The 17,583-nt window shown below is 35.7% G+C and overlaps 1 protein-coding gene across 1 annotated transcript; it reads left to right on the top strand.

Moving 5' to 3' along the window:
* The first annotated feature begins 4,420 nt into the window (after positions 1-4,420).
* On the top strand, positions 4,421-12,692 carry LOC126694740 (disease resistance protein At4g27190-like). The gene is given in 4 exon segments (XM_050391237.1): positions 4,421-5,332; positions 5,335-5,652; positions 10,773-10,835; positions 10,838-12,692. Coding segments are annotated over 4 exon segments (2,949 nt in total). The 5' UTR covers positions 4,421-4,500; the 3' UTR covers positions 12,574-12,692.
* Positions 12,693-17,583: the final 4,891 nt, after the last annotated feature.

The raw sequence follows: 17,583 nt of genomic DNA on the forward strand, positions 1-17,583 counted from the left end.
AGAGGACCATTTGTCAAAATGGCTGCTTTTCACCAAGCAATATCAAATAAATAGTTGCTAAATCACAGTATTTGATAAAAAATAGTCAGTAATAACTAAAATTAATACTTTACACCACTTTTGACAACCTTGAACAAGCTTTGCCCGAATACACGGAAGAATCAAACCTCTTCCCCCACTGAAGAATTAGGGAAGAAGATCAACTAGTTAAAGGATCTAAATGGTCCACGTCAGAGCGGGAGGAATCCAATAAAATAGTCATTTCATAACAAAATACGAACCCACACATGAGATTAGTCCAGCATTTCATCTGAATAGGATGCTAAAAGAGTGGTAACAGAATAAATTTAAATTAGTAGAATAAAGAAACTGTGAGAAAGACTTATTACATGTTGCTATTGTTTACATCTTTATAAATGATTATTGAGAAAATAATTTTTTTTTTCCATTTACAAAGTTGAGTAGATGAAAAAGCCAACAACACAGTGATGTAAGCAGAAAGCTACAGGGGAGAACACCTAAGAAAAGAAGTAAACCTCTTTGAAATTTTATTATTCCATAATATGAATGCGCAAAAGGCTACAATCTCCAATATATAGTGATGAAATCCTAGGGTGGTGGGGAGGGGGCCTTATGGAATCCTAGAAAATTTCTAATTCATTTTAAGCACAAAATTAGGCCAAAATATGAAAAATCACCAAAAAAGGCATAATTTAGAAAATTGCATACTACCACCGCACACCCTTGGTGCTATGGTCACTCCATAGGTATAAGTATTTGTGGAGTGTGGGGGGCAAGGGCTAGGGTTCAAGTCTCCAAGAGGGAACTTCACACACATATACACTTAGATTAGGCTAGAGTAGAATTCTATCTTGTATCAAAAAAGAAAAGAAAAAAAAAAAAAATTGCATACTAGGAAATGTCCAGACTTAAAATATCTTATTGTGACTTCTACTTTGGAGATTATAAAGAACAGAACTTTATAAAAGTAGCAAATTTTATCATTTGGAGGCTAAACAAAAGAATTTGCCCAAAAAGCAACATAGGTCACAGCCATAGACGGTGAGTTTTGATCTCAAGGGCAATTCCTTTATGATACCAGATTTCACGCAATTTTATCCCTGGCCCCAATGATTTCTACTAGTAGTTTGTATTTGCTGAATTTCTCATATAGTGAATTGATAGCCACTTGGTTTTATGGATGTAGTCATGTTGCCAAACCAAGTAAAATCTTTTTGATGTTTTTCTCTTCTTTAATCTTGCTTAAACTGATTAATCACAACACATAGTATCCACAATCATGTATCACACTATTTTCTAAATTTCCACCCATCATGTTAACAATGTTGATGAATGGGAAGCGTGTGCAACTCCTAAAAATGAGATCAGTAATGTAGGAGAACAACAAGATCAGGAGTGTTATTGTGTCCAGCATGTAATTATGGGCTTTTAGTGATCAACAAGACTTGGATTCAACAAGATTCAGATCATTATTTCATATGCTTAACATGGTCCTTTGAGTTCTCTATGCGTTATATTAGTGAGGTCTGTCTTCCATGTTAGCTAGCATTTTACATTAAACCATATAGGATTAGTCAAAAGTTGAAAGGAATAAAAGTACTCCAGTAATGCACAGAAAAGTAAAGAGCATAGAGATTTGTGCGGAAGTTTTGTCAAAACAAGTTTGACACTAAAAAAAGAAAGTCTCTTGTCAAATACTTTGTCATAAATTTTACCACAATCAAATAGAATATTTTACACACCACTCTCACTATTTCTCTTGCTATTTCACTTACACTTATATAGAACACTTCTCTATTGGATGCCTCCATACAATCCGTAGCTGAACTTTATATAGAACTTATAAAAGAGACCAGATAACAAAACTTTAAATGCTATCACCTAAAAGCAAATGAAATGAAAAAAAAAAAAAAAAAAAAAAAAAAAAACTACACTAGTTGAAAAGGTAGAAAAAATGGCAAAAGAATAGTCAAGAAAGGAAACTCTTCTTTGATCTCCTCTTTCACATTTGAAAATTTGTACCGCCGGTCTAATGGTCTAGAGTCGGTGATGACTCTACAAAGAGTTCAGCTAGGAAATCAACCACACCACTTGTATGACTACGTACCAATCAAAATGTCATCTCAAAGACAAAGAGAGAAGGACAGGGAGAATAAAAGTGGAGAAATTATAATGTCCTCATGGTGGACAAGTGACATAGTTTTACCATTCTACTAAAAAACTTCTACCTTTTTAAAATTGTTGAGTTTGAATTTTTTTTTAAAATAGGAACTAATTACTGACTCAGCAATTTTAAATAAGTGAGAATTTTTTAGTGGAATAGTGGACAAGTGATGTGGTCCACCAGAGGACTATATAATTTCTCATAAAAATGGGGTTATTATGGGACCCAAATATGGCCTTGATCACCTTAAATAATGGATAAGCTTGAAAATTTCAGGGGGTGTTTGGTACATATTTTTAAATAACAATTTTCAGTTTTTAAACAATATTATACGTATTTTTACACATTTTTTCACCAATGCGTATTTCCAAAAAAAGTTAAAAATTGTTGTTTAAGTGCATGTACCTAAGCACGTGAGTCTGGCATTATGATAGTTTCACTCCACTGCTCAAGCAATAATTGAGGCTATTGAGCAAGTAATTGCTACTTCTCATAAGTCATAAGTCATATGAATTAATTAATTTTATACTACAAAAATTATAAATAAAATCTAAAATCAAAGAAATAAAATCTTAAATACTAAAATAGAGAAATTTGCATAATTTTTTTTTTTTAAATAACAAATGATAAAAACAACCTCCATAAAGGCAGAGAGACTAGAGAGAGAAAACTGAGTGTAAAAGTTGATAAGAGTTAAAAGATGAAGAAGGGTACTTTTGTCTTATATGCAGGAAATTTAACTTTTCCAAAGCGTTTCTCTTTCCTCAGTAAAAATAGCTCCACGCGTGACCCCATGAAAAAAAGTGAACACCCAAACTTTTTCATTTTTGACTGTAAAAAAAAAGGTATTGTTGTAACTTGTAACAAAGATTTTCATTTTAAAAGGTTTGAGCATTGTATAATATATAATCATTAAACCTAATTTCATACTTACCCTAGAAAAGTTTGTCAATTGAAGATATAATAACTTCATACTTTTAAAGGTATCTGACAAATAGGAGTAGCATTAAGGAAAGAGGGTGAGGGTGAGAACACCCAAATATGCTCTTTTGAGAGTCAAAATAGGCGGCAAATGTGTTTTTAACCAACAAAGTTTTGCTATAAATTAATTTGTAAACAATTATTGCTTTTTTATTTAATATATTTTTATTGGGCATTAATTTTGATAAATCTAATATTAAATTATATTTTTTTAATAGCTATTGTTTTTTTAGTGGAATCAATGATCTATATATATATATATATATCAATCAAATGTTTAAATTTCCAAATTTTGTAATATAAAAATGCATAAAAAAATAAATTTATGAATAAAATGATATATAACATTTGACTGACACGAATTTGACATGTATGTTAAAAATATAAAAAAATATGTAATTTAACAATTAGATTTTTAAAATATATAATGATGTTAATTTTTTAATGGAATTTGTATTCATTGGCTCCTAGACAAACTTGTTCTTTATTTAAATGGTATCATTTTAATAGTATGCCCCCAAACAATTGAATTATTGAAAAAAAAAAGTTATGAAATATTTTTTTATAGGCATTTGTAATATTAATATAACTAATCAATAACCTATGCAATGCATAAAAAATTCAAGAAAATACGATCTACTAATGATTTATAATAAATGAGTTTATATATGAAATTTCCATTCTACCATTTTATAATTAAAAAAAAAATTATATTTTTATTTTGGTACATTAGGCAGAAAACTGAAAAACATAATATGCATTGTCAAATTATAAATAGAAATAAATGGTAAAGTAAATATGAAAAAGATATAAAAAAATAATGAGTCAAAATAAAAATTTTAAAACATAAATGCCCTAAGAGGACCAAAAGTACACTTTAGTAAAAAAAATAAAAAATAGAGTTATTTGCATAAATATAGTAAAAACAAATTACTAATAAAAAAAGTAAAAACAAATTAAAATTTAGGGGCATTAGCATTATTTTAAAATTTGCACTTAACTTCTTTTAAAATTTAGGGAGGATTTTTTTTAAAAGCCAGGGGACCATGGCCCTCCAAACATTTTCCAACCCAAAACACGTGTGAAACCCAACGAGTCATTCTGTAACCCAAAAAGTCATAGACAAAAATTGAGGTTATGGGACCCAAATTTGGACCCATGCTAAATAATTGATGTGAAAGAAGGTAATCCTCTCAACAATGAGTCATTGTGTGTCTCTTCATTCTGTTTCTTTACATCATTGTGCCAGGAAACTTGTATTTTCTGCGGTTCTTTCATTCTTTGGCTGTCAATTATTTTATGCTTCCGGCATCTCCCATAGCAAAATTTCCGGCATGGAAGCGGTGGGTGCATGTTTCGGTGCACTAGTGGCACCAACTAGCGAGCTTCTCTGTAGTTGTGTCAGTTCTAAGAACAAGACCACTGTTAATTTGCATTCAAATCTTGCTGCTGTTGAGGAGGAGATGAAAAGCCTTACGGATCGTATTAAAGAAGTCAAACGTGAAACGGAAGCAGCAGAGAAAGAAAGAAACGAAATCAGAGCTAAAGTCGTAACTTGGCTTAAGGACGTGGAAACGCTTCAGCCTAGAGTCAATGCAATTCAAGGACAAATGGTCAACAACAAAAAGCCTTCTCGATGTTTCTTAAATTGCAGAAAGCGGTATAGAGCGAGCAGGGAAGTGGAAGAAACTCTGAAAGAGATCAAAAGGCTTCTTCTTGTAGCTGGAAGTTTTGACTCTCGTGTGGTTTGTCTTACTAGAGTTCCCAGAGCAGTGGAGTGTATTCCTGGTCCTTCAATTCAAGGTCAAACAACAGCATTAAAAAAATTAGACGAGACTATGAGGGCGTTGTACGCTGATGGAGTCCAAGTGATTGGTATTTGGGGACTCGGAGGAGTTGGCAACACTACTCTGGTGAAGAACTTGAACAATAAGCTCGTGGATGATCCTACGCAACCTTTTGGCATCGTCATTTGGGCCACCGTTTCCAAGAATTTGGTCATTAAAAATATCCAGACACAGATAGCTGAGAGATTGAATTTGGAGAAAGAAATGGAAGAAAGCGAGCAAAGAAAAGCTAGACGGCTTTATGAAAGGTTTAAGAACGAGGAAAAATTTCTACTCATTCTAGATGATGTTTGGAAAAAAATTGATTTAGACACTTTGGGGTCCCAAGGCCTGAAGTTCATAAAGGCTGTAAGATCATATTGACTTCTCGACTTATGGAAGTCTGTAGGACTATGACAACCAATGTTGAAATCAAAATGGATGTCTTAAATGATGAAGAATCTTGGCAATTGTTTTGTCAAAAGGCAGGGGACGTGGCTCATCTGGAAGAAATTAGACCATTAGCAGAAGCAATTGTTAAAGAATGTTGCAGATTACCACTAGCCATCATCACCGTGGGAGCTGCCATGAGAAAAAAGACAAAGGTCGAGTTGTGGAATCATGCGTTAAATCAGTTGCAAAGATCAGTGCCTTCTGACAGTTTTTAGACCCCTTAAACAATTGATTAAACCTAGGTAATTAGCCAAGTTGTTACTTAGTCCAATTAAACAAGTCTAGGTTATCACAATAATAAAGATCAAATCATGCAAAGCAGCGGAAAATAAATAACACACGATATGATCACTCAGGAAATCAAACCGGTAAAAACCTGGGGAAGATTTGACCTAGCTATCCTCAAGGTAAATCTGAATCCACTATCTTGAAAGAATCGAAGTTCATACAAAAGGACTTACAAGCACCCCCGCTTGACTTCCTAATGCTACCAACCAGTAGAACTTACTGACACGACCACGTGCAAGCTCCGAATCCACGGACTCCTTCTTTCTTGGATTCCCACCAGCTACAAGCACCCCCGCTTGTGTATTCTTTAAGCTTTAATGGCAGCAACTGTTTTGATAATCAAGGTGTAAAAAAATATCTCCTCCTTGAAAACCCTAAGTTTGTGTAAAGGAAAACTCCTCTAGATCTCACAAGAGATTTACACAAACCGCAATATGAGCAACCTTTAGAGAGCCTTTGGGTACAAAACCCTAAAAATAAAAAGAGGCACAAGAGGCACTCTAATCTCTCTAAAAACAACTTCAAAAAACGTTCTAGGGTTTCCCTTATATATAGGAGAGTTTTACTTGAACCCTAATACGTTTAACTAGAGTTTGGGCTGAACTAGAACTCTGCAGAAAAATAAATCTGCATGTGGTTCAATCGATCGAGCCTTGCAGATTTAGTCCAATAAATTTTGCAATCACTCGATTCCAATTTCACAAATAAACATACTTTGAGCAAGCCTAAACCTAGACTCTATGTTTTGATCATGGTTTGCCAACATAATACAAATTGAAGTTCTAATACATTAGTTCCTAATTTCTTAGAACCTAACAATCTCCCCCTTTGGCAATCCGTGACAAAACACATCACAAACATGAAATGCTCAAAGTTACATATAGCCCAAAAATAATTCAACCTAACTACTATCTATCAGTTGCAAGTGTAGACAGCAGCATGACTGAATCAACCTGTATATTTCCTGAAACACTCAACAAACGCATAAACACATGTGTGACAGAAAAACAAAAACAGTAAATCAACAAATATGCAATCTAACTCTCCCCCTAAGTTAGATACATCAAAAACAATGTTAACTCCCCCTAAACAAAACAAACAGGTCATCTATTTCTCCCCCTTTTTGTCACGTATTGACAAAGACTACCCAATCAGAAGGTAGACAGAAAACATACGCAACAAAGTAAGAGAAAATAGAGACAACTCCTCCTATGAAGAGCAACAACTCCCCCTAAGAACCACAAAGGTTAAAACATATTTCTCCCCCTATAAAAATAGGAAAAACAAAACAAGTTTTGGGAAAAACAGTTTCGGGGAAAAATAAAGGGGATGGGGATAAATAAAAAGACACAAACCAAGTTTTTTTTAAAAAAAAAAACTAAGTTGAGGATACACATTAAGAAAAAATATTCTCTCTTTCAATAAAATGCAAACATGGCACTATGTGACCCATAAATAGTTGCATGAGTAGAGAAAATATTTGCATATTGATTATCCATCATATCTCTTAAGAAAAATATTTTCTACAGTTCACACATAAAAAGGCATATACTAGAAAGTACATAGCTAAAAAATTAATCAATCAATTTTTGACCAAGTTGAGTACCCAATGTAGCAAAGTGTATGCATGTTATGTGTGAAAACAATGAGAGATATGACTGCAAAACTGTAAGATGGATACAAAAACAATGCAATGCATGTGAATCCTAAACACAAATGATGCATGAAAAAATCAATTTTTTGAAAAACAGAGCAATTTAATGCAGAAACTCCTCAAAGCATAGTATTTCATGAATGAAATGCATGAGTATGAGATTAAAAGTTTTTCAAAAACACTTGAATTCAACCCAGATTTTCTAAAAACAAGTTTTTCAATCAATTTGTCCTCAAATCTCAAACTTTAAACATATTTTGCATCAAAATTAAGGAATTTTCAATCATGGATGGCCACAACAAGATTACACACAATATAATGTACCAAGTTTAGCAAAGAGTAACTTGTGTAGTGTGTGGAACTAGCAAAAACTTGAGATACATGTGAGATGATATGTGAATAGCAATCAATCACAAAGTCTACACAATTCATCACAAAGAATTTAAAAGAGACTATCACCTAAAGAGTTACATCATATAACTCCCACATCTCCTAGATCATAAGCTTGCAATCATGTAAGTTTCTTGTATTTATACCTCATAATATACATATCAATTTTAAGTTATGTGAGTTTGGCATCAAGCCTAATAGTACACACCAATTTTAAGTATTAAGCAATTTAAACCGAGGCTTCACCTTATGTTTTTTTTGTGCATGTGCTACACTTTCTCGAGCACAAAATCTTATGATATGCACTAAGGTGTTCATGATTGGCTAGTGAATAGTGGTGAGATGGTTATTTATGCATTTCTCTAAAAGTTCAAGTCCAACATTTAAAAACATGTGACTTCAAGATTAAGACATAGTAATCAAAAACCATCAACATCTTTCCCACACAACATGCACTACAAAGTTTCAACTAGTAAAGTGCAATAAATAAACTCATCAAAGCTAAACAAGGTACATAAACTTGTTATGTAAAGATAATGTGGCCAATTCTTGATTATAAATCCAAGATGTGAAATACAAAACACAAAAATCTTTTTGGTTTTAAAAAATTTATGACCAAAAACACAAAGCACACATTATGCTAAATGAACAATGCAAATGCAATGCATGACAATGCTTAACTAAGCTATAGAGGGTACACAAACAAGAAATATCAATTTCTTAATTAACCCTTGAGTACATGTACAAACTAGTACATACTCACATAAAATCAGAAATAGCTTAGCACTTATATAACACATACTATCCAAGTTTCTCCACAATGTAAGCATGTTCTAAATCAAGAGAGAGATATTATAACTCATGTAATCCTCAAGAAAAATAAAACTAGACACAAAATAAAATATTTTTGTCTTTTTGAAATTTTTCAATGTTTTTGTATATTTTTTTTTATTAAAAAAATTCTAAAAGAAACAAAACAACCAAAAACAGAAACAAGACATGTCCACAAATAATTGAAAAAATTAAATTAAGGACAAGTCAGCAACACTCACCTTGGAGAATCTTTTCTCACCCATATATCACGAGTCTTCGGCTTTGTAGGTGAAAATCCATGAGAAGTAGAGTGTATTTGAGGAATTACACCAATCTTCTGAGAAAGACTAAAATCCTGCAAATTCCTTTCACAAGCCAACAAGCTCAAATTTTTCAAAAGAATATGAAACAATTTATATGGACTTATGACAGGAGGAATATCATCACATATCCTAGATTGAAATATTGAATGCTTAAATTTCAGTTTATAACAATTAGGACGAATGTGACCATGGACACCACAAAAGTGGCAGACAGGAACAAATTTAGGAACATCAGTATTCCTAACAGCAAATCTAGTCTCAGATTTTGGTTTTTGCCTCAACAAAGAACAATTTGGTCTAATATGACCAACAACACCACAAAGGTGACAAGTAGGCACAAAAACAGATTTATTATGCTCTCTAACAGTAGATTTAGACATAGCTTTAGAAACATCAGCGTTAACATCAGAATTTTTACCTTTGTCTAACCTAGCAAAATAAGCTTTTTCTTTATTATTCCTCTTGAAAAGAGGGATATAAACTTTCTCAGTTTTAGGCTTAAGAGAAGTAGAAACACTTCTGTTATCAACAGCAGGCTTGGTACAAGTCAAATTTTCAATTTTAGCTTTAGATTCAACTAACTCTTGTTCCAAGCTTTTCATCTTCTCATCTTGAGAGGAAATTTGATTTCTCAAAAATTCATTCTTTTTATTAGATTTATCTAATCTAACAACCAATTCTTCTTTTTCAAGATTAGCCAATTTTAACTCTTCCTTGAATTTCTTAGTAATTTTCATAGATTTCAATAATTCCTTACGAAGAGTTTCACAGGCATCAATAAAATCAACAGAAGCATGAGCAGAAACATGATCAGAAAGACACTTCAAATTATCAATGACAACAGGAGTCAAGGATCAGCTCTTAGATCAAAAGATCTAAAACAAAAGAGCAACCCGCTCAGATACCACTTGACAGTTTTTAGACCCCTTAAACAATTGATTAAATCTAGGTAATTAGCCAAGTTGTTACTTAGTCCAATTAAACAAGTCTAGGTTATCACAATAATAAAGATCAAATCATGCAAAGCAGCGGAAAATAAATAACACACAATATGATCACCCAGGAAACCAAACCGGTAAAAACCTGGGGAGGATTTGACCTAGCTATCCTCAAGGTAAACCTGAATCCACTATCTTGAAAGAATCGAAGTTCATACAAAAGGACTTACAAGCACCCCCGCTTGACTTCCTAATGCTACCAACCAGTAGAACTTACTGACACGACCATGTGCAAACTCCGAATCCACGGACTCCGAATCCACGGACTCCTTCTTTCTTGGATTCCCACCAGCTACAAGCACCCCCGCTTGTGTATTCTTTAAACTTTAATGGCAGCAACTGTTTTGATCATCAAGGTGTAGAAAAATATCTCCTCCTTGAAAACCCTAAGTTTGTGTAAAGGAAAGCTCCTCTAGATCTCACAAGAGATTTACACAAATCGCAATATGAGCAACCTTTAGAGAGCCTTTGGGTACAAAACCCTAAAAAAAAAAAGAGGCACAAGAGGCACTCTAATCTCTCTAAAAACAACTTCAAAAAACGTTCTAGGGTTTCCCTTATATATAGGAGAGTTTTACTTGAACCCTAATACGTTTAAGTAGAGTTTGGGCTGAACTGGAACTCTGCAGAAAAATAAATCTGCATGTGGTTCGATCGATCGAGTCTAATTTTCGATCAATTGAGCCTTGCAGATTTAGTCCAATAAATTCTGCAATCACTCGATCCCAATTTCACAAATAAACATACTTTGAGCAAGCCTAAACCTAGACTTTATGTTTTGATCATGGTTTGCCAACATAATACAAATTGAAGTTCTAATACATTAGTTCCTAATTTCTTGGAACCTAACACCTTTTATAGAGGGAATTGAGGCTGAGGTCTATAAGCCGTTGAGGTTGAGTTACGACTCATTACAAGGTAACAACATAAACCTTGTTTCTTATATTGCTGTCTATTTCCTGAGGACTTCACAATTGAAATAAGGCAATTAGTACAATACTGACGGGCAGAAGGTTTGATAGGTGAAGGACAGAATTGGGCGGATATGGACGAAGGCATTTCTTTGATTGAAAATCTGAAGGACTCTTGTTTGTTGGAAGATGGTCCCCATAGGGAAACTGTGAAGATGCATGACGTTGTTCGGGATGTTGCTATATGGATTTCATCATCGTCTGAGGATGGGTGTAAATCCCTTGTTCGTTCAGGGATTGGGTTGAGTGAGATTTCCGTTGGAGAGTTTTCAAATTCAAATTCTCTCGATAGAGTTTCTTTCATGGGTAACAACATAACAAGGCTACCTGATTGCATGATACAATGTTCAAAGGCCTCGGTTCTGCTACTCCAAGACAATGATGCCGTTGACACGGTCCCTGAGAAATTCCTGCAAGGGTTTGAAGCACTAAAGGTATTGGATCTCAGTAAAACCAGCATCCGGTCATTGCCTCATTCTCTACTTCAACTTAGAGATCTCCGTGTTCTTCTTCTTCGCTATTGCAGTAATCTTGAAGAACTACCCTCACTGGGAACGCTTACTAAACTTCGAGAACTTGATCTTTATCTCACGGGCATCGCAAATTTGCCCAGAGGGATTGAAAACCTGAGTGAGCTAAGGCATTTAAACTTAGGCAACACTAGAAAACTGAAAAGCATTCAACTTGGAATTATATCCAAGTTGTCTTGCTTAGAAAGTCTATCTATGTGGGATAGTGACTTTTGTTTCCGTTTGAAGGGAGAGGAAGACGGACAGGCAACTTTTGAAGAGCTCAAATCATCCTTTAATCGATTACATTACTTAAAAATATCATTGAATGGGATCCCATGGGAAAAATGCGAAGATCTTTCCTGGATAAATAGAATGAGTCATCTTCAACTTTGTTTTTCCCAAGCACAAGGAAGCAGCGTCCTAATTACAATTGATGAAAAAAGGTGTTCTATTGGGAATCTTAATCTTTCTCTCTCTCGAGAATGGATTGGGTGGTTCTGGGGTAATTCAAGTTCTCTGCAATTAAATAAATGTACAGGACCGGTTAAAATGCTTGAAGACTTCATTGAAAGTGATGCCAGCTTTGCTGGTTTAAAGTCACTCTTTATTAAAAATTGTCCAACCAGTTTGGGGCGGGGAGGAGGATGTGCTGCCCGCTGTGACCTACTACCAAACCTGGAGGAACTTCATCTCTCCAGTATAGAAAACCTAAATAGCATTTCAGAGCTGGCTGGTCATCTTGGGGTGAGAGTTCATAGCCTAAAATCAATAGAAGTGCAATTCTGTTCTGAGATGAAATATCTTTTCTCCTGTGGTGACTTCATTCAGACTCTGCCAAACCTAGAAGTAATCAAGGTACTCAATTGTAAGAACTTAAAGGAGCTCTTTAAAAATGAATCAGGGCAGAACATATTTCCAGATCCTATGGTTCCAAAACTACGGCAATTGAAATTGGGGAACCTTCCCAAATTCAAAACTCTTTGCAGACACGAGGAGACGTGGCCGTGCCTGGAGCAGGTTGACGTGTGGAGGTGCAAAGGTCTCAGAAGGCTGCCTCTTATTAACCAAAATGCAGGTATCATCAAAGAAATAAAAGGAAAATCAGAATGGTGGGATGCTTTGGAGTGGGATGACCACCAAACCCAATCAAGTTTGCTGCCTTTTTTCCATCCTTATTAGTTGGGTGGCTTCGGTCAAATAAGGGCTTTGGCCCAAAGTGGCCATTTTGATTGTGTTTGAAAATTGAGTGAGTTAAGAGTTTGTTCATTTTCGTAGTGTGAAAGCACCGATCATTTTTTTTTTTTGAAATTCAAGTTTAAGAGTATGTTCATTATTAGAGTGTGAGTACACCATTGCGTGTATTGGAAATTTGTAATAATTGAGTGTCATGTTTGTGAGTTAAGATTGAAAGAGTTTTGAGTTACCCATAGATGTCATGTAGGCAAGAAGTTGAAGAAATGATATTGAAATTATGTTAATACATTTTAATTTCTTGTTTAAATGGATATATTTATACTTACTAAAAATTAAAATGTTGGTAGATATTCAGAATTATGGTTGTAGGTACTCAAGAATTCTTGGCTTTGGCTTTGGCTTGATTGCCTTGCCTTGCCTCAAATTCTTTTTATCCCACATTGGAAAGATGACTTCCACTATTAAAGAATATGTCCAAACTTCTAAGTTTGACTAGTATAATATTCCAGCCAGTGAAACAGAAAATTTCATTACTCTTGCACTTCCTAGGGAATTTATAATTCCATGGCAGAAACAGGGATATACCCACCTCCACTTTGGAGCAGTAAGATTGGCATTGACTTTCCATGGAAGAAAGGGACTCCCTGTAGTCTCCAGAATTTCACTCCTTGACTCCAGATTTTTGGAATATCAAAATGTTGTCATAGGGACGGTCCAAACCACCTTAAATGCGGGAACAATTTTTGTTACCTTTTTTCTTAACTTTAACATGTCTCTGAAGGACTCCCATCTTTGTGATGCTCTCAAAGTACAAGTCCAAATTACAGGAGCTTCTCAGGTGCAGGATACACTTGTTGCCACACTTCACTATCAGCTGGCTTATAGACTACAAAATCATGCTTTTGACATGGCGATTCTAGACATAGCCCAATCCAATGAGGCGTTGCTGATTCAGGTTGATCCGGGAATGACACCCATGTGTACCTTTGTTCCAAGGCAACTCAACAAAGATCAGATGATGTCTCTTTTCTCAGAATCATGGATTACGAAATATGAGATGCTTCATCAAGCAACTAAACCAATCCAGTCTAAAGATCCTCTCTTTATCAGAAAAGCAAATGGTGAAGTAGAAACAAAATTCTTGATGGCACCATCAGAGTAGAAGGATGTCACAGTATTCCCAACTCAAATTGCTATACTCCAACCGGTAACTTATGTTGGTGAAGAAGGACTTCAAATCAAAGCATTTTGAGAAGATGGAAAGCCTTGTTATGAAGGAAAATCACCCTCTGGTCACATATGGTGGGACGTTTGTGATTGTGTTGACTGCCAGGAAGAAGAAAGCTTTGAAGAGGATTATTCCAAGAGAAAGAAAAAATCCTCCCAGCAAAAGCTCAAAGAAAGATACGAAGTAGGATATCCAGAAGTTGACCTTCTAGGAGAGCCCTCTGGAAAGTTTGATTATTATGTCCTTTACCCTAGAACCAAGAAACAAATCTCTCCCTCTTCATCCAAAGAAAATCATAACCAAAACCAGAAACCTCCATTAATTCCATAATACCAGAAAGTCCTTCCCCAAACCTTAAGTGTCAATCCCTTCCCACTAAATCAACCCAGATATCAGAATTTTCCCCCTGCTACATGTTTGACCAAGCCTCTCCTTCCTATTCTCAAAACTTTCCTCCATTAGAAAATTTTGACCACCCCCAAACTAATACCAAACATGTCTGGAAAATAAAGAATCCTGTTGGAACTAATTCTGATGGTACCAAGAAACAGGTCTCTTCGGCAGAAACAGCGTTAAACTGGCAAGCAGAAAATGCTGTAGCACAAAATAAAGTCCTTTCAAGAATCCTGGATAACCAGCAAAGGATGGCTGAAGCAGTCAATCATACCTTTTCATCTTCCAATTCTCTTATTGAAGATTTGAAGAAGAAAATCAAGGCAGTTGAACAAGAGTTGGCAATTATTGCTTCTACAGTCAAGGACTTGTCTATTTCCTTTCCTCTTATTGGACAAAAAGAAAAAGAGAAAAAGCAGTTGCTGCTACAACTTCAATCTATGGAAGGATCACAGAAAGAAGCTATTCAGGCTCTTCCAATGCATGTCCAGATGCCCTACCAGCCTCGGCAATTATTGTATAAAGACCTTGCCATGCCCTTGACCTCACCGTTTTCACCAACCTCTCAAAACCTACAACCATTAGTCATGACACATCCTAATCATAATCCCTTTAAGCCAAGTGGAACTCTCCCTAGCATTATATATCCTTTTCCACCTCAACCACCTCAACCAAAATCATAAGTGAAATCCCAAAATGACTCTTCTTCTATGAAGAAGGACAAAGAACCAGTATACCAAATTCCAGATCCAACTATTGGTGCTTCCTCAAGACCTCCAGATATGAACATGTTGACTGTGGTCCCTGACCCCCCAAACCCAATCTCGTCATTCTTTAAAACCCTCACCCTTAATGATTCTAGAGAACCTTTTGTCCTCCCAGTAATTGAGGATTCTGAGCTAGACTTGTCTGATCTTGGCCTAGAAGAGGTGTTCATGACAAATAATGAACCAAAAGAGGAAGAGGAAGATGATGTTCTTCGCCCACCTCCACCAGTTTTTCCCCCACCACCATTTATCCCAGAAAACCAAACAAGGTTGGCTTATTCACCAACTACAGACTCAAAACATTTGTTTACCCTCGATAATGCTCCTCTTTCCAGATGGCATGATGAGATCTTTAGCATGTATTCCTGGTGCATTGCTGAACTGCAAGCCCCGAATGCCACTGTGCCCCAGACAATTGCTAAATTTGTGGCAAGAATTACAGGAAGACTAAGAGAGTGGTGGATCAATCTAGGAGAATACAGACAAAGACAAGCAGCCCAGTGCAACACGTTGGAAGATTTTTTCACAATTGTCCATAATGAATTTCTTGGCTCCGTAACTCATTACACGGAGGTAGCACGAGAAGAATTCCTTTTGATGAAATGTTGCTCATTTGAAAGAAAAGATTTGGAAAAGCATTTTGACAGAATGTCAAGGAGATATTATTCTTTCAATGGTATGGACAATGTTAATGCTAAACATACTTTTCTTAACTCCCTTCCAGAACCATTGGGAGATGAAACTCTTCGCATGATGAATCTCCAAAAAATAACTCTACAACAAGCTTCCTTGGGAGAAATTTATCAACATGTGCTTATTGCTTTGGAAAAGCTCTGCAATCAGAGGAAATTTCTTTCCGAAATTGACAAGGTCCATAGCAAACTCAAAGACAATTGCAGGAGAAAAGAGTTGCAGATAAAGTGCTATGAGAAAAATTGTGCCTGTTCACAGAAAAAAAAGATATCATTTCAAAAAACATTTTGGAAAGAAAAGACATTATGCGGGAAAAAGGAAAAACACTTTCAGAAAGAAGAAGCAGTTTAAAAGCAAAACTTCGAAAGTTTGCTTCGAAAGTTTGCTTTAAAAGCAGTTTAAAAGCAAAACACTTTCAGACCAAGCCATTTTGCTAAAAATTGCCCGAAAAGGGAGAAAGCAGCAAAGCTTCTTGAACAAGCCCAGATCCATGCAGATGATGTTCCTTTCTCGGATATAGAGTCACTCTTTTCCTTGGACGATGAATATTCCCCTCAAGCTTTGGCAGTTGTGGCTTATTCTACCTCGGAAGAAGACTCAGAACCAGACAGTGAATATGATTCAGACCCAGAAATCCAAACCATCTTCACATCCCAACCAATAATAGCTCCCTTGACCAACCCAACCCCTATAGCCCAAGTGCACCTTCTCCTTGACACATACTCTAGACCTATTCCTGTGATAGCCTTATTTGATACAGGGGCAGCAGCAACAATCCTTCACCCCAGAATTTTACCTCAAGAATTTTGGCTACCCCATCACCAGATGTTTAGAGCAGCCAATGGAGAAACATTCCTTATAACCCTAAAAAGCAAGCTTATCCTCATTAGAATCTTTCCAACCTTAACCATTAAACACCAAGTCCTTGGATCCCCTCTTACAGGTAGAGACCTTCTCATCGGATTTGATCTCCTTCATCAAATACCAAGTCTTATATGGTCTTCAAAAGGGCTCATGCACAAACAACACCTTCTTACTTGGACCCAAGTACCCCACCTGTTCACCGTGGATCCCTTTGACTCTTTAAAACTCCAGATTATCAGTGACTGTTGTGCAAACAGCCATTCTGAATTCCTCCTTAAAAATCCAAATCCTTTGTGGAAAAACCCAAAATTTTTCATACACCTTCCATTCAAGAAAAATGAAGATGTCAACCCCACAAGAGCCAGTCACAGAGGGATGAATCCAGAACATTTAGCCCTGGCCACTTAAGAACTATCCACTCTCCTAGCTGAAGGCCTTATTGAACCCACAACTTCTCCATAGGCATGTGAAGCTTTCTATGTCAATAAGCATGCTGAGCAAGTTCGAGGTAAACTCAGACTAGTAATCAATTACCAGGATCTCAATCACTTTCTAGCAGATGACAAATTTCCCTTGCCAAACAAGAGTGCCCTTTTTCAACATCTTTCAAATGCAAAAGTATTCTCAAAGTTTAATCTTAAAGCAGGATTTTGGCAGCTAGGCATCCATCCAGGAGAAAGATACAAGACGGCCTTTTGCATCCCAGACCACCATTACCAATGGACTGTTATGCCTTTTGGTCTTAAAAATGCTCCATCCCAATTCCAGAAAGCAATGGTAACGTTGTTCCAGCCACTTTTAGCTAATGCTTTAATCTATGTGGATGATATCCTTTTGTTCTCAAAAGATGAAGAATCCCATGCCAAATTACTCACTGAATTCTATAATTTAGTGAAATCCCAAGGAATAATGCTTTCAGAAAAGAAAATGGTCATAGGACAGTCTTCTATAGACTTTTTGGGCGTAAATATTTCAGATGGAAAGTATATTTTGTAGCCTCACATAACATCCTCTTTGGGTGAATTTCCAGACAAGCTCACAAACACTAAG

This window comes from Quercus robur, chromosome 8, assembly GCF_932294415.1.
Source record: "Quercus robur chromosome 8, dhQueRobu3.1, whole genome shotgun sequence".
Classification (NCBI taxonomy): domain Eukaryota; kingdom Viridiplantae; phylum Streptophyta; class Magnoliopsida; order Fagales; family Fagaceae; genus Quercus; species Quercus robur.